Source organism: Oratosquilla oratoria, unplaced genomic scaffold (assembly GCF_046742065.1).
Source record: "Oratosquilla oratoria isolate Oo_2021 unplaced genomic scaffold, ASM4674206v1 SCAFFOLD135, whole genome shotgun sequence".
Classification (NCBI taxonomy): Eukaryota; Metazoa; Arthropoda; class Malacostraca; order Stomatopoda; family Squillidae; genus Oratosquilla; species Oratosquilla oratoria.
The window spans coordinates 219,060-245,367 of NW_027467491.1; the positions used below are offsets into that span (position 1 = coordinate 219,060).

Here is a 26,308-nt window from a genome sequence, read left to right on the forward strand (position 1 = left end):
ACTGGAGTAGTGCCTGTATAGTTCCTCTTTACAAGGGAAAAGGGGACAAGTGTGAATGTAGTAATTTCAGAGGGATTAGCCTGTTGAGTGTAGTAGGGAAGACTTATGGGAGAATCTTAATTGAGAGGATTAGGAGAGGAACAGAAGGAGTAATTGGTGAGGAACAGTGTGGATTTAGGACGGGTAGAGGTTGTGTAGATCAGATCTTTGTGGTAAGACAGATATGTGAGAAAGCTATAGGAAAGGGGAAGGATGTTTTTTGGGCTTTTATGGATCTGGAAAAGGCTTATGATAGGGTAGACAGAAAGGCACTGTGGGAGGTTATGCAGATATATGGGATAGGAGGAAAGCTTTTGGGAGCTGTCAAGTTTTTTTATGTGAGTAGTAGAGCATGTGTTAGGATTGGAAATGGAGAGAGTGAGTGGTTTGAAGTAAAGGTGGGACTTCGTCAAGGATGCGTTATGTCGCCCTGGCTGTTCAACTTATACATGGATGGGGTGGTGCGAGAGGTGAATGCTAGGGTAGTGAGTCAGGGATTGGATATGGTTAAAGAAAATGGAGAAAAGTGGGAGGTGAGCCAGCTGTTGTTTGCGGACGACACTGCGCTTGTGGCAGGGTCAGAGGAGGGATTGAGGAAGCTGGTGGCAGAGTTTGGGAGAGTATGTGATAGAAGAAAGCTAAAGATAAATGTGGGTAAAAGTAAGGTGATGAGATGTACAAGGGGTGAAAGTGGCAGTAGACTGGAAGTGAACATTAAGGGAGAGCGACTGGAGGAAGTGGATAGTTTTAGATACTTGGGTGCAAGTGTAGCAGGAAAAGGTGGAGTGAAGGTGGAGGTAGAATGTAGATTGAGAGAAGCGAGTAAATGCCTTGGTGGTTTAAAGAGTGTAATGAGAAATAGACATTTGGGAATGGATGCGAAGAGGAGACTGTATGAAGGAGTGATTGTGCCAACAGCACTGTATGGGGCAGAAACGTGGAACATAAGAGAAGAAGAGAGAAGGAGTTTGAATGTGTTTGAGATGAGGTGTCTGAGAAGTATGGTGGGGGTTACTAGGCTAGATAGAGTGAGAAATGAGGAGGTGAGGAGGAGAACAGGGATTGATGAAAGAATATTAGGATGGTTTGGACACATGGAAAGAATGAGTGAAGAAAGACTAGTAAAAGAGGTATGGAAGGCAGATGTGGAGGGAGTGAACATGAGGGGACGTCCTAGGATGAGGTGGATGGATGGGGTGAAGGTGGCTTTGGGGAAGAGGGGAATGTCTGTTGAGGAAGGAAGGGAGAGGACGGAAGACAGAGGTGAGTGGAGAATGGTTGTATATGGATGATGTTGTGACTGCATGAGGAGGAATGGGCGGGTGGGGTAGTATGTGTGAGTAAATTTTGACGCAGCCCGAAGGGATTTCTCCCCATCCTCTCCTTATATGCAAAGGGGGACGGAGAGGGGGGGTCGCCGATTAAATGAAGCGGCCTTGCTGTGGATGTACTGTGTCTTGCGACACTGCTTCTGACCCAGGGCGGTGGGCAGGGTTCAGGGATGACCCGTCATCCAGGAGGTGCTCAGATGAGAGGAAGGGTGGGAGGGGTGTGGAGTGTATTTAGGGATGAAATGGGTGGGAGTGTTTTTATGCCTTTCCCTTTGTGGCTACCTCCCTTGGAAGGGGGAAAAAGCCTTGGTATATGTATGTATGTATGTATCTTTTTCTTACTCCTCTTTTTCTACCTTAGTAAGTTGCAAATCACATACATGCTGTTAAAGCTCATCTATACTCACACATCACACATGGATATAGAGAAACAGTGATATTCATGTAATCCATGCTCAATCAGAAATTGTAGTGAATCTCCTTTCAGTAAAATAAGCTACAGTTGCACAAAATTGCAATGGTTTAACAGACATGTCTCATACATAAGTCTAACAGGAAAATTGTAAAAACAGATACCAAACGTTTTCGTCTTTTAAGACATTTTCAAAGGTACCTTTGAAAATGTCTTGATAGACGAAAATGTCTAACAGACAAAAACACTCGGTGTCTGTTTTTTCAATTTCCCGGTGGTTTCTGCAAAAATAGTGTATCAGGCGTGTTTTGTGATTTCTTTGCAAAAGTCTAACTGTAACAACTTACAAATATGGTACCTACAAGCTGTCCTATACCAAGAACTTTACTAGAACAAGACTGGTGAAACTAACAGCAAGATGAAACACAGCTGACTAGTTCAGTCAATCTGAGATATGTTGGACTAATTGGGAGATGCTGCTTTAAAGTCACTGATTGTATGAGCTGAGTTATTTTGACATGGATGTTGATACGATTGTTTCCCATGTGATTAACACTTCAGTACGAGTTAAATTCTCGCACCCAGCATAAGCTGCTATATATATATATATATGATGCATCACAGTGCTTACATTATGAAATATAAAGTCACTGCTGTATTACTTGTTCTCTTTTACTCCGGGTAATAATAAACACGGAAAACATGATCAAACCAGCTCATAGAATCTGGGGGCAACTCGTGTACAACTACAAAAAATCTATTATCAAGACGCCAACGCCGCCGGCATCCTGGTGTACATGTACCCAGTTGCACCTCGTGATGATGCCTACGTATGTAGGCATCATCATACCAAATTAAGTGGTTAAGAAGAAACAAATCCTTTGCTTTTCAAACTCCATTATACGCAAATTTCCCTTCATTAATATGTAACAGAAACATATTTTGTTTTGTATTTGTGAAAGAAAATGAAGTTTGCATTCATGATGATGATGATGTGGTTTAATGTCACAAACTCCCCCCTACCAGGAGGCTAGGATGGTGCCCCTTACAGAGGACTTTGTGTGGAATTTAATGAACCATGCCCTTCGTTCACCTTCGCCGGTGGCAGGGTTCGAACCGCCATCCCCTTAACCTTCGCCCCAAGTAACGACACCCCAACCCACTCGCTCAGCCAGCAAGCTATAAGGATTAGTGATGCCCTCTGAGGAATTGGTACTTCAACGATGATGAGCAGTTATGGTGAGGGTGGATGTTGGCTAATAGATATGGATGCAAAGAATAATAATGGAGATTCAGTTGTAGCATACATATATCAAAGGCCCCTTCCCCCATTATAAGGGAGGTAGCCAAAAGAAAAAGGCATAAACACTCCCCCCCTATTCCATCCCCTACATACTCCACTCCCCTCTACCCTCTTCCCTGCCTCTTATCTTGGCTCCTCCCTGATGACGGGTCATCCCTGCATCCTGTCCACTTCCCTGCGTCAGAGGCAGTGTCGCAAGACACAGCACATCCACAGCAAGGCTGCTTCATTAAATTGGCGACCCCCCTTTCCGTCCCCTCATGCAGAAAAGGAGATGGTGAGAAATCCCTTCAGGCTACGTCAATTTATTCCACATATATATTACCTTACCCACCAATCCCCACCCACTCAATTGTAGCAGGCCACTTAAAGAAAGTCAGGCTTAAAGTGTGTACCTATGCTGTAGTGCAGTTGGAAGACTTGAAGGTATTTTTTGAAGCCTTTAAATCTGTAAAATCAACTGCCGTCCAATAAATGCACAAACTTGTCAATACCTATCATTGTCATCATTTTTGAAAAAAAAAAAAAAAAAAAAAAGGAATACAGCCAAAACTTACATCCAACATCGAAACCTGTTATAGTTTTGGGGGGCAATTTTCTATGCTCAGTCACCTTGTACATCCCCACTTACTTTTACCTACTTCAATCTAAGACCTTTTTTTAAACTATCTCATAATTGGAAACATAATGTAATGAATGATATGACATGAAAACTCAAGGTACTACAAAGCATTCTAAATATTAAAAGTACTTTTCTCTCATTACGACATTATTGTAGTTTTAAGTTGAGTATCAATGAAAAATTACTAAATAAAAGATAATACACAAGCTTTTCAATATACCATATACTGGAATGACTCATACTCTAAAGATTATTCAATTAAATTTTCATATAATCAATTAACAAAAATTAATCTTTAAGACCAGAAAAAAAAAAAAATACAGGTAGGCACATTCAATACATACTGCAAGGGCTTCTATCACAAAGCAATCTTATTTGTACTAAGAAATATACTTTCTCATGACTCTTACCATATTACAAAGCCAATCCATGTAAGTTGTGAGCAACAAATGCAGATATATATATATAAAAAAAGGGGGGGGAGGGGGGGAATATAGGGTATCACACAGAACTTGGTAAGGTAGACAATTCAGTCGCCTGCACATCCGGGACACCCAGGTTTCATCTGCGGGAATCCATGAGTTGTTCCAAAGGATCCCAATGGGCAACTACCGTGAAATTGGAACCATCCACCCCCGACTCTACCCCTCTCCCCCTCCCTCTCCTGAGCGAAGTGTCCGCCCATGTAGGTTGACACAATCCTTTCAGCGTTCCCAGGCGACCTATATTTAAATCCATGTTGTCCATACAAAATTCACAATTGTGTATTATGTAGCTGTGTAAGACTGTGACTTAATTCTTGTATACTGATATGAAGAGGAAGCCTTGAAGTCAAAATATCAATTAAATATGGAAGACTATGGAAGGCTTGTATTTGCCCACCCCCCTGAAATACGATCTACTGTGAGAAAAATTGTAAATCTCAGTAAGAAAATTAACCAGTGTCAAAATGCTGTCATGTTTAACACTGTATTAGTGAGAATGTGCCTGAAATATACAATATATACATGTGTGTATATATGTGTATATATATATATATATATATATGTATATATATATGTATATATATATATATATATATATATATATATATATATATATATATATATATATATATATATATATATATATATATTGGAAATTGGTATGTTATAACACATTTGTTAATGTTCACTATAAACCCACTATCGGAGAAATAATAACGGAAGTACAGGGAAACTGTATATTTTGGCTACTATCTGTAGTCCTCTTCAGCAGAATGCTTACAAGAAGTTAAGGTACAAGTATATATGAGGTAGTGAGGGGTACATAAAAGGGGATGGGGAAAGTGGGGGGACTCAGGTTACTTGCCCTTGAAACGGTTGGGTCAAGGAAGGACAGTTGGTGGTATTTTGTCCGACTGCTCTTGACATTATTCTATTGACCGCTAACTTCATAATACAATCTGGGGGCCACTGACCTTTTGAGGTATTAAAGTTAGGATAATGTTCTATTAGAGAAGATTCTACAAATTTCCTTCGATAGCTACAGTGCGATTTAAAAATAATTGATGCATTATCCCAATCTAATCTATGGTCTTTTTGGCTGGCATGAAGGAACACAGCGGAGTTAACTTGTCCATATTTTATGGAGTTTTAATGTTCCTTTAATCAGTTTGGCCCCAGTAGACATCATCAGTCTTTACAAGGCAATTTATATACCCCGGAGTTTTGGTCCACATCATCCCTCCGGTGTACATTTACTACCTTTCTAAAAATGCTGTTTGGATAATTGTAAATAAATTTGATTTGGTTATTAGGTAGAAGTTTGGAGACCAAGTTGATAGATTCATTAAATGTTACAATGATGTTATTGTTACCCCATTTAAACTTCTCCCTGGAGTTATTTGGTTTATAAAAATTGGATTTGGCTTTATGTAGGGCTTTTTTTTTTTTTTAAAAACATTCCGGATAACCTACTTTAGAGAGTTGTTTATTGATGATGTCAAATTCTATTTGCAAGAATTGTGGACTACAAATCCTAAGGGCTCCGAGATATAGGCCCAATGCAACACTAGATTTAATATTATCCGGATGGTGGCTAAAAAAGTGTAGGTAATTTCCTGTGTGGGTAGGCTTCCTATACACAGTAAAGGACAATTGGTCCGGGTCTCTTATGACCGAAATGTCCAGGAATGGGATCCTACCTTCTCCTTCCCATTAGACCTTAAAATTAATATTCTTAGCTAATTTATTCAATTTAACAAAGAATTCATTAAAAGAACCCCACATATCATTCCATAGTGTAAAAATATCATCAACATACCTAAACCAAAACATGTCAGGTGGTTTAATCTTAGGTAATAAAGTACTTTCAAAATATTCCATGTATAGGTTAGCTAACACGGGTGAAAGGTTAGAACCCATACTGCAACCATATCTTTGTCTAAAATAAGAATTATTGAAAGTAAAAACATTGGTATTGATGCATAAACGGGTCAGGCTAATTATTTTCGATACTGAAAGTGGGAGTTTGTATTGATATGGGTGCAGTTTGGTTTCCAAAAAACTTAAGATATCTTCCGTGTTGACACTTGTGAATAAGGAAACTATATCAAGACTTAGTAGTTTGCTATTTGTATGTATGATTTGTCTTTTAATTTGACTAACAAAATCTTCCAAGTGTTTTATGTGAGAGTTTGAGAAACTTCCCACAAATGGTGACAAAATCCCTGTGAGCCATTTTTATACCTTGCGCATGAATTCCTATTGGAGACAATTGGCCTTAGAGGGGTGCCTTTTTTATGTAATTTAGGAAGCCCATAAAAGTTAGGTAATTGAGGGTTAATAACTCTTAAATTATGAAATAATTTTTCTCCTACTATTTTTCGGGCTTTCTTATTAAACTCTGCGGAGGTGTTCCTGAGGGAATTTTTAGCAAGGCTTTCATAGGTGTCCTTATCTGCTAATATATTATATTAACATTATCCTAACTTTAATACTTCAAAAGGTCAGTGGCCCCCAGATTGTATTACGAAGTTAGCGGTCAATAAAATAATGTCAAGAGCAGTCGGACAAAATACCACCAACTGTCCTTCCTTGACCCAACCATTTCAAGGGCATGTAACCTGAGTCCCCCCACTTTCCCCATCCCCTTTTATGTACCCCTCACTACCTCATATATACTTGTACCTTAACTTCTTGTAAGCATTCTGCTGAAGAGGACTACAGATAGTTGTCAAAATATACAGTTTTCCTGTACTTCCGTTATTATTTCTCCGATAGTGGGTTTATAGTGAACACATATATATATATATATATATATATATATATATATATATATATATATACACACATATATATATATATACATACATATATATATATACATATATATATATATATATATATATCATATATATATATATATATACATACATATATAGATATATGCATATATATATACATATACATATATATATATATAGATATATACATATATAATATATATATATAATATATATATATATATATATATATATATATATATATATATATATATATATATATATATATACATATATATATAAAGTATGCTCATGTTGAGGTTAAAACAGCTATGAGAAAAGAGAAAAAATCTTGGGCATTTTTTTTTAACATCTCAGGTGGATTTTGTCTGCAGGTAACCGCAGCTGTAAAACTGGAATTGTCCACCCTTGACTTCTTAATTACAAAACTCTGCAGAACGACGATAGGGAGAGAAAACAAAGTATGATTCCTTACCAAGATGGGCTGACCGAGCAAAGGCACTCTGGAACACGTCCCACTGATTTCTCTCATAAAAGGAGGCCAGAGTTCCTCCTGCTTCCTGCTGTCCACATGTATCATTTGCCTGGTCCCAGCTCTTCTTAGCCGTTGATGTACTGAAGCAGGATCCTTAGGCATAAAACCAACCATTTGGACATGCAGGCTCTGTAAGATACCAAACCAAATATGCATACAAACTCTTATTAAAGTGGGACAGAGGAAAAACAGAAGGACATGCAATGAAACTCATAAAGGATAACTACAGAAGAGACCTGAAAAAGAACAGCTTCCCACACAGTGAGATATATGGAACAAACTGGATGAAGAAATAGTGTGTGCAAACACAATACAAGAATTTAAGAACAAACTTGATCTTGCGAGATACAAAAACGGGTCACCACGAGCATAGCTCCCCTTCCTGTATAATACAACTAGGTAAATACAACTCACACACACACCCAGGACTGGACAGAACATGATCATTCCAAATTGTTAGAAGATACAAAACATGAACTAACTGATATACTGAAAGAGGAAATATAGTAATTATGGGTGATTTTAATTCCAAAGAAATATGTTGGGAAGAATTGACAGAGGTGGAGAAGACATATGGGGCAGCATGCTACTCAATATGACCATTGAATACACATTGACCCAATGGATAAAGGAAAATACCAGATACAGAAACAATGAGGAACCTTCAAGACTGGATTTAGTACTCACAATGGAACCCGAAATTGTAGACAGAATAGAATACAAAACACCATTAGGAAAGAGTGACCATGTACTAATAGAATTCTAATTAAAAGAGCAAATGGACCTAAGAAGAAATGAGAAACATAGAACAGGAAGACCAATGTATAGCAAAACGAATTTTGAGAAACTTATAGAATTTTTTCCAAATGCAAACTGGGAAAAATTCCTTAGTAGTGTAGAAACAAGGATGGAAGAGAAATGGAATATACTAAAGGAAATTCATAATGAGGGTGTGATCAAATATGTTCACACAACAAAAACAAGAAAGAATATACATAAAAACAACTGGTACAACAAAAAAATTTTAGTGAAGCCAAGGATAAAAGAGACAAAGCCGGGAAAAAATGGAAAAAAGACAAAAAAAGTGCAAATGGCAAACATACATCAAACTTAGAAACGATTATGTAAAAATACGCAGGGAGGAAAAGAGAAATTACGAAAAGGAAATTATAGAAAATATAAGGATCAGCCAAAGCTATTTTACAGATATGTGAATGATAAACTGAAAAACAAACAAGAAATAGAAAAACTGCATAACAAGCACATTAGCTAAAATATGTGAAAAAGTGATTAAAAGTAGATAGGTTAAACATTTGGAAGAAAAATCTATACTAAACCCAAGCCAATTTGGATTTAGACAAGGAAGATCATGTACAACAAATTTAATCTGCTTCTATTCAAGAATAATAGATATAATAGATGAGAGAGATGGGTGGGCAGACTGTGCCTATCTAGATCTACAAAAGGCATTTGACAAAGTACCACACAAGACATTAATAGGAAAATTAGAATCAATAGGTGGCATTGCAGGGAATTTATTAAAATGAATGGAAGACTTCCTGACTGGGAGAAAAATTAGGGTAGTAATTAGAGACAAATACTCGAAATGGGAAGAAATGATAAGTGGTGCTCCACAAGGGTCAGTACTGGCTCCAATCATGTTTGCCATATATGTAAATGACATGGACAAAGGAGTTGAATGTTGTATGAATTTCTTCGCAGATGATGCAAAAATATTAAAGAAAGTATCAACAAATGAGGACTGTGACTCATTACAATCAGACCTGGATACAATCTGGAAATGGACTCAAAAGTGGGAGGTGAACTTTAATATCAAGAAGTGTAGCATAATGGAGTTTGGAAAAAGCAAAAACAGAATTTCAAAAAATTACAGAATTGGTGAAAATGAAATAAAAAAAAGTGCACTCGGAAAGGGACCTTGGAGTGATAATCAGCAATGACATGACACCGGACAGACAAATAAACAAAATAGTAGGTGAAACATACAACCTACTAAGGTCAATGAAAGTGGCATTTGAACACTTGGATGAAGAAATTATAAAAAAAATATTAGCCATATCGATTAGACCAAAACTGGAATATGCAGCGACACTATGGACACCGAGTGCTAAAAAGAATATAAGGAAACTAGAAAGAATACAGAGAGCAATAACAAAGTTGGCACCAGCCCTTTCCAAATTAACGTACGAACAAAGATTATTATCAAAGCTAGAACTACCAACACTAAAGCAAAGAAGAGAAAGAGGTGATCTACTGACTATATATAGAATCATGAAAGGAATGGAAATCCTTGACAGAAAAGATTGACTAAAAAATGACAATTGAAAAACAAGAGGTCATGAAAAGAAACTCAAAAAGGACAACTATAGAAGAGACAGGAAAAAGAATAGCTTCCCACATAGAATGCTGGATATATGGAATAACTTAGATGAAAAAGTGTGCAAATACTATTCACGATTTTAAGAGTAAACTTGATGCTGAAAGATACAAAGACTGGTCACCACAAGCATAGCTCCCTTCCTGTATAATACAACTAAATATATATATATATATATATATATATATATATATATATATATATATATATATATATATATTAAAGATGACAAATTTCAGTGCTGATGATCTTTAATTCTAATAATGTATTTTTCATTCTCTCTTAAGGAGTATAAAAATAATTTTGATATTTCTGTTGTCTTAAACACAATTTGCATTGAAAAGAAAATGTGTATATATATATGTATATATGCACTCACATATCTCATCGCTTCCTGACAGAGTTACTCCTCTTGTCACGTTTCCAATCCTGAAACCCTAGGGACCTACCATATTTCCACATTCAAACTCACCTTTCTCTTTCAGTTTAGTTTTACTCAGTGCTAACACATCTATAACAACCTTTCCACCAACCTCTGTTTTGTTCTCACTTATTCCACATTATCACACATTGAAAGACACCTAGCACAAAAAAAAAAAAAAAAAAATTAGAAAATAAGAAAGAATTCAAAGAGCAGCAACAAAAATGGCACCCACACTATCAAATCTGATATACAAACAAAGATTGGAGAAATTACATCTGTCAACACTGGAACAGAGAAGAGAAAGAGGTAATTTGTTGACCATATACAGAATTATGAAAGGGATGGAAATTCTTGATAAAGATAACTTATCAAAATGGGACAGAAGAGAAACAAGAGGACTTAAGAAGAAGCTAAAGAAAGACAGTTACAGAAGAGATTTGAAAAAGAATAGCTTCCCACACGGAGTGATTGATGTCTGGAACAAACTAAACGGGGGATTTTAAGAATACACTGGATGCAGAGAGATACAAGAACAGGTCACTACGAGCATAGCTCTCGTCCCGTAAAATACAACTAGATAAATACCCAATTACTGGGATTTTAGTTACAGTCTTCCTTCCAGACCTTCTTCTGTCTTAACATTTGCAGAAGAAAAGTACAGACAGGAGGATTCCTGGTTGTTTTGCCATCCCAATTAGTCACCTTTTATGACGTGCATGGGAACCTGATGGTGATATTCTTATCCCCAAAAACTGAGGCATGTTTTGTAAGATATGGTTTAATGTCACAAACTCCCCCTTATTGGAAGGCTAGGACAGTGCCCCTCACAAAGGACTTTGTAGTGTGGAAATTAATGAACCACTATGCCCTTGGTTCAACTTTGCCGGTGGCAGGGTTCAAACAGCCATCCCCTTGACCTTCGCCGCAAGTTATGAAACCCTAACCGGCTCAGCCAGTGAGCTTCTTTTATAAGACTATACAAAAAAGTCTAATAAATGGCACATCCATTTACAAAGTCTAAACAGATTACGGAACATAAACAACACTGCCAGAAGAGCCCTAAGAACACGATTATGATGCTTCATTCAAATCAACATTTATTTTTTCATGTTTTTTCTTACTAACTTAAATTCAATATACAAACTTACAACTATGACCAAGAAATTAATATCATATCTAATATCATGCAGATAAGTATATGTCACTTTATTATTCATATCTTACCAAGCTGTTCTTTTCTGCAAATGAATGAGTATCTGTAACTGCAAGTTAAATCTTGGGGTTGGTAATCTGCAGGCACTCCACAGGTCCATGCAGCCTACTGATGTCTTAAGTGTTGGTTTTCCTGCAGCCCATGCATCAATGCTGACCAAGACGCCATTGATCCACACTCACATATATACTGTAGATCAGGAAGACCATTTGTGGCTCCAGCCCATGCAGATGGATGTTCTGTAAAAAAAATGAAGTAATCCTGTAGATACGGGCACAAAATTTTTATTTTTTTAATCCTTATTGTTGCATATGAAAGGCAACTTTATTAGAAACAAAATGCTTTTTAAATTTTTTAAATAGCTTGAAAAATAAGGGAGACACGATTTTTTAAATTATTTTTTAATTTCGCATTTTTGGCTAGACCTTACCATGACAAAATGTTAGAATTAAGGGTGGTAATTTGTAAAGATTTTGGTAAAGAAATACACACAAACTCCAAACCACTGGTCCAATTTTATTGAAATTTGGAATACTTGGGTTTTATGGATCAACAAATCATACGAGCATGTTAAAAACAATGTGTGACATCTCCATCATACCATATTTGCCTTTTCATGGCAACTATTAAGTTGTCAATTTTTTTATTATCATCAATAAAATCCAAACCAGTGGCCCAATTGACATGCAATTTGGTATGTGAAGGTTTTATGGGTCAACAAATCACCTGAGCATGTCTTTAATATTGCCGGACCTTCTTCTTATACCATTCTTACTAACATCTATTATGTTGCCATGGCAACTGTTGTCAATTTAGAAATAATCAATAAAATCCAAACCACTGGTCCAATTGGCATGTAACTTGGCATGTGAAGGTTAAATTTAAGGGTCAACAAATCACCTGGGCATGTTATTAACATTGCAGGACTTTCTTATACCATTCCTACTAACACCTATCATGTTGCCATGGCAACTGTTGTCAATTCAGAAATAATCAATAAAATCCAAACCACTGGCACAACTGACATGCAACTTGACATGTGAAGGTTTTATGGGTCACCAAATCTCCTGAGCATGTCAAAAACAATGCAGGACCTTCCTTTTATACTGTTCTTACTAACATCTATCATATTGCCATGGCAACTGTTGTCAATTTAGAAATAATCAATAAAATCCAAACCGCTGGCCCAACTGACAGGCAACTTAGCATGAAAAGGTTTTATGGGTTAACAAATCACCTGAGCATGTCACTTACATTGCAGGACCTTCCTCTTATACCATTCTTACTAACACCTATCACGTTCCCATAGCAACTGTTGTCAATTTAGAAATAATCAATAAAACCCAAACCCCTGGCACAACTGACATGCAACTTGGCATGTGAAGATTTTATGGGTAAAAAAAATTACCTGAGCATGTCAATAACATTGAAGGACCTTCCTCTTACACCGTTCTTACCAACACCTATCACGTTGCCATGGCAACGATATGTCGAGTAGGCATCTAAGCTTCAAGATTCTTAAATTGCACAAGTGCACTATTACCAACGATTTCAAAGTTGCTCATATCCGGTAGAATAGAGGCTAATAAACAACATTATTACATTAAATATTATATAATTTAGTTTCTTGCCTTTAGATTTTCACTTGGAAAACTAATTTACCAAGGCTAATATAAAAAATTGCATTGAAATCGGTAAGAATCAGTAAAGGTTTGAAGAACTGGGCATACACTTGTTTAACAAGATAATTTTGATACCCTGCAAATGTGCTGAATGCTCCAAGCATTCAAACTACATACATACATATACCAAGGCTTTTTCCCCTTTACAAGGGAGGTAGCCAGAAAGAAAAAGGCATAAAATCATTCTCACCCATTCCATCCCTAAATACACTCCACTCCCCTCCACCCTCCCTCCCATCTTAGCACCTCCTGGATGACGGTCATCCCTGCACTTTGTCCACTGCCCTGGGTCAGAGGCAGTGTCGCAAGTCACAGCACATCCACAGCAAGGCCGCTTCATTAAATCGGCGACCCCTCCTCTCCATCACCCCATGCATAAAAGGAGGCGGAGAGAAATCTCTTCGGGCTACGTCAAATTTTGCTCACACATACTACCTCACCCCCCATCCCCCCACCCATTCCACCTCATGCATCACGTCATCATCCATATACAACCATTCTCCATTCACCCCTGTCTTCTGTCCTCTCCCACCCTTCCTCAACAGACATTCCCCTCTTCCCCAAAGCCCCCTTTACCCCATCCATCCATCTCATTCTAGGATGTCCCCTCATGTTCACTCCCACCACATCTGACTTCCATACCTCTTTTACTAGTCTTTTTTCACTCATTCTTTCCATGTGTCCAAACCATCCTAATACTCTTTCATCAACTCTATCTCCCAGTTCCCTTTCCACCCCTGTTCTCCTCACCTCCTCATTTCTCACTCTATCTAGCCTAGTAACCCCATCATACTTCTCAGACACCTCATCTCAAACACATTCAAACTCCTCTCTTCCTCTCTATGTTCCATGTTTCTGCTCCATACAGTGCTGTTGGCACAATCACTCCTTCATCCAGTCTCCTCTTAGAATCCATTCCCAAATGTCTATTCCTCATCACACTCTTTAATCCACCAAGGCATTTACTCGCTTCTCTCAATCTACATTCTACCTCCACCTTCGCTCCACCTTTTCCTACCACATTTGCACCCAAGTATCTAAAACTATCCACTTCCTCCAGTCGCTCTCCCTTTATGCTCACTTCCAGTCTCCTGCCACTTTCACCCCTTGTACACCTCATCACCTTACTCTTACCCACATTTATCTTCAGTTTTCTTCTTTCACACACTCTCCCAAACTCTGTCACCAACTTCCTCAGTCCCTCCTCCAATCCTGCCACAAGCGCAGTGTCGTCTGCAAACAACAGCTGGCTCACCTCCCACTGTTCTCCACTTTCTTTAACCATCTCCAATCCCTGACCCACTACCCTTGCATTTACCTCTCACACTACCCCATCCATGTATAAGTTGAACAGCCAGGGTGACATAACGCATCCTTGACGAAGTCCCACCTTTACCTCGAACCACTCACTCTCTCCATTTCTTATCCTGACACATGTTCTACTACTCTCGTAAAAACTCTTGACAGCTCCCAGAAGCTTTCTTCCTATCCCATATATCCGCAAAACCTCCCATAGTGCCTTCCTGTCTACCCTGTCGTAAGCCTTTTCCAGATCCATAAAAGCCCAAAAAACATAATTCCCCTTTCCTATAGCTTTCTCACATATCTGTCTTACCACGAAAATCTGATCTACACAACCTCTACCTGTCCTAAATCCACACTGTTCCTCACCAATTACTACTCCTGTTCCTCTCCTAATCCTCTCAATCAAGATCCTCCCATAAGCCTTCCCAACTACACTTAACAAGCTTATCCCTCTGAAACTACTACATTCACACTTGTCCCCTTTTCCCTTGTAAAGTGGAACTATACAGGCACTCCTCCAGTCCTCCGGCACTCTACCCTCACTCCAGCAAACATTAAATAACCTCACCAGCCAGTCCACCATCATTATACCTCCTTTTTTTAGACATTCTGAATGGCATCCATCCAGACCAGGTGCCTTACCTGCTTTCATCATCTAAACAACTGCCTTCAATTCATCCTTCCTTATTTCTCCTCCATTTTCCTAGCTCATCACAGTCATTTTCTTAGCACTTCCTACTGCAACTATCTTTCCCTCCCTTTCCTCCTTCACATTAAGCAACTCCCTAAAATATTCTGTCAATCTTCCCCTTACTGCCTTCTCTTCCATTATCAACTCTCCATCTGCACCTTTTACCTTTTCTTCTCTACTTGATTCGCCTCCTCTTCCTCTCTTAATTTCTTTCCAAAACATCTTTTTATTACTTTCAAAATTTTCGGTCATACTCTTACCCCATTTCACATCTGCTCTCCTCTTTGCCTCCTTTACCTTGTGCTTTACTTCACTCTTCTTTTCTTGGTATCTCTCATATGACTCCCTTGTCCTATTTTGTAACCAATCTGTGAAAGCTCGCTTCTTCTCTTCTCCAACCTTTTTTGTTTCCTCATCCCACCATTCACTACCCTTCCTTCTGTTTCCTCCTGTCCTTCTTGTTCCACACACCATCCTTGCACACTTTGTGACTCCCTCCTTGAACCATCCCCATTCCTCCTCCACTCCTAGCTCTACTCTATCCTTCACTCCCTCCCACTCCTCCTTCAGCTTCTTCTTATATGCCTTCTCCTTTTCCTTTTCATTTAAAGAGTTCACTCTAAGCATCTCCCTACCTTTTGTCCTTTTGTTCAAACTAAGTCAAACAAAAATCAAAATCCAACAGGGCGTAAAAGATGGTGACAGCAGTGCCGCGCATGGTTTTGCGCGTGACTAAATGCCTACATGTATTGCAATGAAGTTCAAATGTAGATTAACCAACGATATTAAGCTTCTCATTTCTGGGAGAAAATAGGTTAAAAAATGTGGTTCTTTAATTTTCAATATTGGTTATTAATGCCTTACTTTAATATTTTTACTCAGAAAACTATTTTGCCAAGGTTGATATCCAAATTTACGTTTAAATCGGTAAAAATTTGTTTGTATTTCAAGAATTGGGCATACACTTGCCCAACAAGATAATTTGAGTACCATGTGCATGCGCTGAACGATGCAAGCATTCAAACTGAGACATACTTATTTAAATGGGCCACAAAAGATTGCGTTGTAAACAGTACATGTGTGATGGTGGCGCCATGAGCGGATGCACCCGTATCTAAATCCTGTAATCATTACATTTCGTCAGGGCCGGATTTACATGTTGCGGGGCCCCGGGCCCTGAAAGTATGTAGGGCACTGTCAGGTTCACCCACCTACCCCATTAAAGTATCATCCCAGTTTTCATGCAATGTGCTCTCAGCCACCTCGAAGTTTGGTTACATTCATGGTAGAGCTCAGTCACAGTCTGCTGATTATTTGCTTTAACACAATACACCAAAAAAGTGCTTATACTATTGTAATGCACTTGGCGTGGGGCCCCTAAATACACAGACAGGGCCCTGGGCCGTGGCCCTGGTGGCCCTGCCTTAAATCTAGCCATGCATATCATATTTAATATTATTACATGGTTGTGTTGTCTCATTTTTCACATTTTCATATTAATAATTAAAGAATATCTGGAATTGAGGATCATGGATGTTCTATTGAAAAACATCTAAAAGCAAAAGAAATACTTGCTGCATACCAACTGATAACACTAAACTTCATCTTCAAAAGACCAGAAAGGTCATACCTGATTTTTTTTACTTAATCATGGACCTCCAAAAACTTCTTACCATCCATAAACGTTGCAAGGGTTCCATGGTAAGCATTGCAAGTGTGGTGTGCATTGTTCCAGTCAGTGTAATGGGTTGAGTTGGCCAGATAATAACAATCTTCACCAGGTACTTTCCAACCATGTGGACACCCAGTCATGGAATCTTCAATCTTTGTGGAAGACAATAACTACCCAGTAAACATGGTTAAAATGGGCCGTTTCTAGTTTCCTTGCGGCATGTTAAGGCAGTTCGAGTTCTGTTTTGCCTTAAGCTAACTGTAACGGGGCCAGTTAAATGCTGCCATTTTATAACCAACTTTAAATTGTACCGTTATCATACCGGAATGCTATCGTTTAATCATAACGTACAAATGGGCCAGTTCTGGCCCGGTTAAGATAGATTGCAGTGTTTATAACGTTACATCTCGCGCCATTCCATCTACGGAGATAACGTCCGAGCCTTCAAAGCATGCTCCAAAGAGTTCCGATCTCACATTTTGAATCCAAAGAAACTACAAGAGCGTGTGTTTTTTCACGGGCTGATATATTTTTCATTTTGCTGTGTCGATTCCACTTTTCATTACCAGGTAACAAAGCAATGACATAACGTATACATTATAGCCTAGTGATTACACTTCAGTGGCAGCAGTTTGTTTGGTAATGATTTTATAGCGGGTCTGTTGCATTAAATTTCCTTGGGTGAGCGACAATGTGTAAGTCTGGCACTTTATCAGTTTATCAGACACTGGGCCTATAACGTTGTAAGCTATCAACGCCAGCTTAAGTAATTTTTATTTTAATTCCTGAATTTCGAAATTAGGTTAAGCAATATTATCATGTATAGTGTTGTTTATTAAAAGCCTCTAGGCCTAACAGTTATTAAAAACTAAAAAAAAACAATTCTACACCTACACTAGAATAATTCTATTTTTAATATTACTAAACTAGTAGGCCTATAGTCAAAACATCTCAACCACAGCCTTTTTTATATCAGTTGTGGGCTCTATTTGATACTACTTGTTACTGTTACTAATACTAGTGAGTTGTGTTGGGTAAGGCTAGAGCTCTACTTATAAATTTATTGTTAGGTATAATCACTGAAGCATATCTGAGTTATTTGTTTATTGTGCTGTATAGAGCTGTATAAAATAATTCAAGTATTAAACAATTTAGTATTCAATATTTTTAAAAATTAGCAATGTCAATTTGGACAAAACGTCGAAAAATAAAAAATTATGTAAATCATCATTTAGAAAATATTATGAAGAAGTCTTCAGAAAATGTGGATATTGTTGATTCTAGTCATAACCAAAATGTTAACATTGTGAAAGTAGCACATAGTTTGCCATCTAGTTCTATTTATGTACAAAATAGTTAAATATAAAGATAGTAATGAGGTACATCAAACTTCACAAGAGTCTTATAAAGAAATGGTTGGCTTTGAAATTGAGGAAGACAATACTATCCTGCATGATAGTGATTGTCATAATAATTATGATTCTTCTGACTATGATTATGTATCATCCGATAATGATGGAAATGGTGACTCACAGACTTTTCAAATTGAGTTGATGGATTTATTGTCCAGATGGGCAGTACAGTTTAATGTAACTCATATTGCACTAAAAGAACTACTTAAAATTTTGAGTCTAGTACTACCATACCTCCCTAAAGATCCAAGAACACTAATTAAAATAGGGAAGATTGATCAAATTGTGCAAATACAAGGTGGTGAGTATTATCATTTTGGTGTTGCTACTGGTATATTAAATCAGCTGACATACCGTAGTGATTTACTGGAGCAAGTCGTACTAAAGTTACATATAATTATTGATGGTCTACCACTGTTTAAAAGTGCCAAAACTCAGTTTTGGCCTATTCTGGGGTTAATTCCAGGAACAGCAAAATCACAACCTTTTGCTATTGGTATATTTTGTGGTGATTCAAAGCCAGGTAGTGTTGAAGAATTTCTTTCTTATTTCATTGATGAAATGAGAGAGTTAAAGGTAAATGGAATAAAATATGAAGATAAGACCTATCAGGTAGTTATAAAGGCTTTTGTTTGTGATGCTCCAGCACGATCCTTTATCAAATGTATTAAAGGGCACACTGGCTATACTGGATGTGAAAAGTGTGACCAGTCTGGTGTTTTTGAGAAGAAAATAACATTTCCAGATACTAATGAACAGTTGCGCACTGACATAGCATTTGATGAAATGCATGATAGAGACCACCACAAAGGAGAATCCCCTCTTAAAAGATTAGGTGTTGGTCTTGTGTCTCAAGTGCCTTTGGATTACGTGCACCTTGTGTGTTTAGGAGTAATGAAGAAGCTAATTTGGCTTTGGTTGAAAGGACCATTGACTGTAAGAATAGGGAGACAAGTTAAAGATAGTATATCTGAAAGACTTCAAAGTTTAAGACAATTTATCCCTCGAGAATTTTCAAGAAAACCTCGTGGCTTAGATGATATTGATCGATGAAAAGCTACTGAATATAGATTGTTTCTGTTATATACAGGCTTGGTTTCATTAATTGACAGACTTCCTCTAGAAATATACCATAATTTCATGCTTCTATCTGCTGCTGTTCATATTTTAGCCAATCCCAAGCTAGCTTCAACTCATTGTGATTATGCACAGCAGCTTCTATTGTCATTTATTCAGCATTTCATGAGATTGTATGGTTCAGAGTTTGTGACCTATAATGTACATTCTCTAATGCATCTTCCTGATGATGTAAAGTTGCATGGACCTCTAGATTCATTTTCATCCTTCCCTTTTGAGAATTTTCTTGGAGCTTTGAAGAGAATGTTAAGAAAACCTAGTGGTGCATTACCCCAAATAATTAGGAGATTAACAGAAATTTCAAATATAATGCAGCCTCAGGTTGCTGCACATTTTCATCCTAAAGGCCAACATTATGAAGGACCTGTCCCAGCTCAGTATCTACTTTCAAAATATAAACAGTATACTGAATTTCATAATGGGAAATTTGTCATAAGTAGAAAAACAGGCAACAACTGTTTTCAAATTCAAGGCACAGTATGTTTGGTTCAAAATATTTTTAGCCAAAATGATGAAATTTTTGTAGTGTATAAACGTTTCATGACTCAAGGTTTATTATTTGATTATCCAGTAGAATCTTCAAAATTGAATATTCATGCTGTTTCTAATTTACAGTGAATTGTTAGTAGCAAATGTTACAGTCATATCAGGCAAGTATGTCTTACTGCCCAATTGTGCCAACTCTGCTGCAATTCCTCTAATACATTCATTTTAGCTGTCATTTTTATCTTTTATGTAAAATTACATTAGAACATTGAAATTGGGATTTTGTCTTAATTTATATATTCTTTGTTTCATGAGATAGTATTATTCTATTAAGATTTATATCAATATATATGGTGTTATACCATTTGGCTGAATCATTTTACCAAAGGTTGGGATAATGCATATCAGGTATTACTAAAAATTATAAAATAGTCATGTTTTGAGAATGTCTGAAACCCACTTTTCGACCTACCAGTGAACTGTAACTGTCAAATGCCAATATAATACTATGGATTAATATAGTATTTTTTGCCCTATTACCCCTCAAGCCTGTATTTACCTTATATTTAGCTTGAGCCCAAACAATTAATCTACATCATTCTATATATTTTGAGAATATAGTAATAATTAAAGGTATTAAACTGTGTTTAGAAAGACAAAAATATATGTACTATTAGTGTGTATTTTAACTTTAAATGGAAGTGTTCAGTGCAAATGCAGTAGAAAATATCCAAATGTTAGATACACAGTCTTACCAGTAATGTTTATTGTTAAAAGTAAAAGTAAGTTTTCACTCGGTGATGCCTAGAAACATTATCATTTTAAAAATAGATAGGGTTGTTGTTTCAAATAAATGATATCACGTAATACACAATTTAACCAAATGTCAATGCCTAAAACAAGGTTAAACTAAACTTTCTTGTAAAATGTAAGCTATGAATATAATTATTTGTTTTCTGAACATGGTTAGAACTTATCTGCAGTCAGATATTTCTGTCATTATTGATTTTATGATACTATATCATATATTTTGATTTATTAATACTATTTGCTGCCACTTGAAATTTTCTCTATGCTGTAAACAATACCTATGCCTAAGCTAATGTTAGCCTTTAATTGCCACAGAATGTATGTTATTGTCGCATTCACCAATAATAATACTGTTGAGATGGTCCCCAGTGGATGGATCCTGGGGCAGGATGAGACCTGGTGGCCAAAGAGTAAATCGTTGACAGCAATTACAAAGATGATAAAAGATAGGGTGGTGCCAGACCACACATGGGAGAGGCATAAGATGCGTGTCATCTGTGCGGCAGGTATGTAATATCTGATCATTCTTGGAATGACATAATTAAATTTGTGACATATGGACTGATTAACTCTTAATATATCCCCTCTCTGATTTTCCTTGGTACATTCAAGTTAAGTTTTTGTAATTGTAGTTGCTGTCGATTCTGTAATTGAGTATAAAACTTATTTTTAAACATTTTAAATGCTGAAGATATATCATATGTAAATTGATAAATAAATTCAGTCAGTTAAAATGATAAGAAATAATTGTTTCCCCCCATAATTATATCTCTTGATGAGACTTGAAGGTAAATATTCTTTGGTGGTAAATGACTTTGTTAGAATACATTCATTTGCAAAGATTTCATGTGATCTAATTCTAATAATAAAGTGTCCACTAAACTTTTGATTGTTTTTTTTTTACTTTACAGCTATTTTCCTTATTTATTATATCACCCCTTTGAATTCAGTTCATTTGCTGATTTTTTCTTTTGTTCTTAAAACTGCTGATAGTAAGTTATAAAGAATCTGTGTTCATTTTTTGGGTTATGGTATCTTTTAATTTGAAATATTCTCAGGTTTTGTAATTGATAAGGCAGTTAAAAAACATGTGCCTCTTTATCACATTGGCTTTGAACAATTTTGAAATAATTCCCTAGAATTCTCCTATAATCTTAAATTATTTTTCTCCAATAAAACTCATATGAGGTTTTTGGTATTTTTTGCCCTCCAGATACATATGAAGATGGAAGACGGAAAGCAAGGGAGGCTGAAGAGACAGATAACCCTGTCAGCCAAGGTGAAGAGGAGCTTGGACGAGGAGCAAGAAGGTATAAATTGGTTTCATGCACTTTTAGCTTATCAGGTATAGCTGGCAGATAGCTGCGATCTGCAACTCCAAGCAAAAATATGATTATTTACATAATAGAGTGAAGGAGAAGTGTGAGGGGAGATAAATTGACAAAACCATAACCAAAAAGAGATATTACAATCTATTATTTAATCAATGTGAATTACATAAAGAACTGAGATGGAGCAATAACTATATATAATAGGCAGATTTGATATACAAAACAGGACATCCTCAAAAAGGGTAATAAATGAATGAAAAGTTTCTGTCCTGATTTATCTTGTGCCGGCTTTTCTGGATAATATATATATTATCAGAAATATTTTGGTTGAAACCCTTATATATTGTATATCATCCTAATTTTGCAGGATAATGAAGCTGTTATTTTTTTATTTGTGAGTATAAATTAGTGGGAGGTGATTGGTGCTTTAATTGGTGATGGGTAACTTTTGTATTGCTTGTAAAATCCTATGCTTATATCTGACCTTAAATAATTCCTTATATTTAGTAGTTGGTTATATTACTCCATATACAAGAGATATATAATGGGATAATATTTGGATTTTATTGTTGTGTTCTTGTAGTAGGTAAGGTGTACTTAGTTACTGTGATTGTGGACCAAAATATTCAGTAGAATTACATTGATTTTAATTTGCTTTTCATAGGTATACATTTTTCATTTATTATTGACTTCATTCATTGTATGAATTTTAGAACTTGTGTGCCCATATTTTTGGTGCATACCCAGCTTCATTACTTATTTCAGATGTGATTTTCCTTATTGGATATTAATGTAGAAACGTTTTTTGTGTGTATTGTTTAGGAATGGTGAAAATCATGTTCTTTATTATAGGGGTGATTTGAATTTTTTGCAGGATTAGATCAAGATACCCTCCTAGTAGCGACGAGGAAGAGGACTATGTTCCAAAAGCAAAAAGAAAGTTGGCCAAAGCACCTGCAATCCAAAAGATGCCATCAGTTGTGTCAGTGAACATTGCGCAATTCGACACGTTTGACGATGCAGCGGGTGTGTCTGACATATTAATTGATACATCCAGCCTAGCTCCAACCAGTACCCCAATTAGAGTGTCAACAGCACCCGTTTCAACAGCACCCGTTAGCTCAGGTATCATGTTCGACAATGCAGGGGGTGTGTCTGACATATTAATTCATACATCCAGCCTAGCTCCAACCAGTACCCCAATTAGAGCGTCAACAGCACCTGTTAACTCAGGTATCTGTTTATCTGTTAAACCTATTTCAGTCAATTTCTATCGAGAAAATAATATATTTAAAATTTCTTGCTTTGTTTTAAAAAATTATTCTTAGCACTAGTTCTGGTGGTAACTTTTACTGGTTTGAAGCTATGCCTGAGTTATTAACTTTTCCAAATAATATACATACATATACCAAGGCTTTTTCCCCCTTTAAGGGGGGGGTAGCCAAAAAAAGAACAAGGCATAAAATCACTCCCACCCTTTCCATCCCCACACCCGACTCCCCTCCACCCTCCCTCCCATCTTAGCCCTCCTGGATGATTATAGATGATAATATAGATTCTAATGGATGATAATATAGATTCTATGGATGATAATATAGATTCTACTTAATTTCAATTAAGGGCTGCTTATCATTTCTGTCATATGAATGATTGAATGTACTTCTCATTCTCAAAAGTTGTGAAATAATTTATTTTTATGCTAACCGAATGAGCTTAGTACAATGTTAATATTTTTTTTGTGTAAGATGCAAGATAATTTTAAAAATAAAAAGTTTATGGTATTCATTTTGCGTATTTTACCCTTTTTGCAGCGCGAGATGTAGAGTTTCTTACCGTTTTAATGGAATTGAAACATGATCTGGAGGAGCTGCATGCTGAGGTGAGAGCCTGCAGGGCAGAGCTGCAGAAGCTCAATAAAACGAGCAGAAAGGTTGATGACGCTGAGCTTCCAATGCAGTTGCCACTCACCTCCTTAGAGGAGTTTGACGTATTCGAGGGCTGGTTAAATGAAGATAAAAAACACCAAAAGATATTGGTAAGAACGTTTTTTCAGTGTACGCTAGCTTTTCTGAAATTATCTAGATTAATATGCGACAAAAAAGGAGTACCACTCAGATGCATTTAATCGTTTGCCAATTACTTCTGTTAGAAAATTATGATGACTCTGTCCAAATATTGTATTTACCAACGTTTCTTATATTGTCTAGTGTCTGTAGAACGTACCTTATTTATTGTCATGTTTTACACGAGTACATACAATAGCATTTTAAGGATTGTTACTGGTAATTCTGACCCAACTACGATTGTGTCATTTTAGAGGGCACATTTTGTTGCTGCAGTTATTTTGTAGTAGGTGTCTCTTTGTTTTTAATTTATTATTGCTATTCGACTTTTAAATACTTTTTTTAGGCTCCATCCTGCTCCCTAACCCGGCTTCTCTTTCTAATAATTGTCTCTGCTTAAGTTTGTCATTCATAGTTCATTTCTGTGTAATACCTCTTCTACTTCAGGAGAACAAGCTCTGCTTGATTGGAGGCTTTGACCTACGGGACTGCGTCAGGAGGATGGGCTCTTCGCTACTAAGCCACCTGCTCCAGGTCAAATTCAACTGGATTGGAACGAAGGGCTGGAAGAGCAAGGATGATGCGGAGGCAAAACGGGGTTTTAAATCCACAACGCTGTCTACAGTCTGGATTGGTATGTTTTATCTTTGGTCTAAGAGAACTATTTTTTAATGAATATTGATATCGAAATACTGGTGATATGTATGGGGAATGAATAGCATCATTTTCGTTATTAATTTTTTATTCTTATTTACAGTTTGAGATTGTTGAAAGTGCATCAGATGCCCCTTGTTATATTAAACGAATAACCCGGGTATATGGGGGCCATTGGGGGGTTGTTTTTAATAATGTCAAGATTCTATATATCGACCCTATTTTGGTTTACTTGTTAGGGTGCTGAAATATGGTTTTGGGCACAATGATCACTAACGTAATTTATTGAAGTTATTAGCTATAGGTGTTTACACTGTCTATTTCACATGTTTCTGCATGATTGTTTTTTTTGTTATATCCCTTTTGTCTTACTTTAGAAGGCATTTAAATAAATAAACGTCGAATTGGATCTATTTCTAATACTATGCATTTCTTGCAAGCTAGCAAGCAGTACTTACTGAAACCTAATCTTAGTACAAAAAACTTATAATTCCCCATAAACGTTTTGAACTTTTATGTAGATCGAAGTCTACTTCAGCTTTCTTCACTCGTTTTAAGGAAAAATACTAACTTAGAGGTTCTGAATGTCTTATCAATTCTATTTGTTCAACTGATTTTTACATACATAGATATACCAAGGCTTTTTCCCCCTTCCAAGGGAGGTAGCCAAAAAGGGAAAGGCATAAAAACACTCCCACCCATTTCATCCCTAAATACACTCCACACCCCTCCCACCCTTCCTCTCATCTGAGCACCTCCTGGATGACGGGTCATCCCTGCACCCTGCCCACCGCCCTGGGTCAGAAGCAGTGTCGCAAGACACAGTACATCCACAGCAAGGCCGCTTCATTTAATCGGCGACCCCCCCTCTCCGTCCCCCTTTGCATATAAGGCGAGGACGGGGAGAAATCCCTTCGGGCTGCGTCAAAATTAACTCACACATACTACCCCACCCCCCACCCCCGCCCATTCCTCCTCATGCAGTCACAACATCATCCATATACAACCATTCTCCACTCACCTCTGTCTTCCGTCCTCTCCCTTCCTTCCTCAACAGACATTCCCCTCTTCCCCAAAGCCCCCTTCACCCCATCCATCCACCTCATCCTAGGACGTCCCCTCATGTTCACTCCCTCCACATCTGCCTTCCATACCTCTTTTACTAGTCTTTCTTCACTCATTCTTTCCATGTGTCCAAACCATCCTAATATTCTTTCATCAACCCTATCTCCCAAATCCTTTTTCACCCCTGTTCTCCTCCTCACCTCCTCATTTCTCACTCTATCCAGCCTAGTAACCCCCACCATACTTCTCAGACACCTCATCTCAAACACATTCAAACTCCTTCTCTCTTCTTCCCTTATGTTCCACGTTTCTGCCCCATACAGTGCTGTTGGCACAATCACTCCTTCATACAGTCTCCTCTTCGCATCCATTCCCAAATGTCTATTTCTCATTACACTCTTTAAACCACCAAGGCATTTACTCGCTTCTCTCAATCT

At 37.2% G+C, this 26,308-nt stretch overlaps 1 protein-coding gene across 4 annotated transcripts in view; it reads left to right on the forward strand.

Annotated features, from left to right (window-relative positions):
* The window catches only part of LOC143022662 (uncharacterized), a 62,783-nt gene extending 37,504 nt beyond the window's left edge, over positions 1-25,279 (forward strand). For 3 of the 4 annotated variants that reach the window (XM_076180987.1, XM_076180988.1, XM_076180989.1), the window contains 5 exons: positions 21,074-21,264; positions 21,972-22,068; positions 22,964-23,322; positions 23,901-24,124; positions 24,600-25,279. In XM_076180987.1, coding sequence (XP_076037102.1) covers positions 21,075-21,264; positions 21,972-22,068; positions 22,964-23,322; positions 23,901-24,124; positions 24,600-24,824 — 1,095 coding nt within the window. In that variant the 5' untranslated portion in view covers position 21,074 and the 3' untranslated portion in view covers positions 24,825-25,279. The remainder of the gene's footprint in view (positions 1-21,073; positions 21,265-21,971; positions 22,069-22,963; positions 23,323-23,900; positions 24,125-24,599) is intronic. The other variant, XM_076180990.1, reaches the window with a different exon arrangement.
* The last annotated feature ends 1,029 nt before the right edge of the window (positions 25,280-26,308 follow it).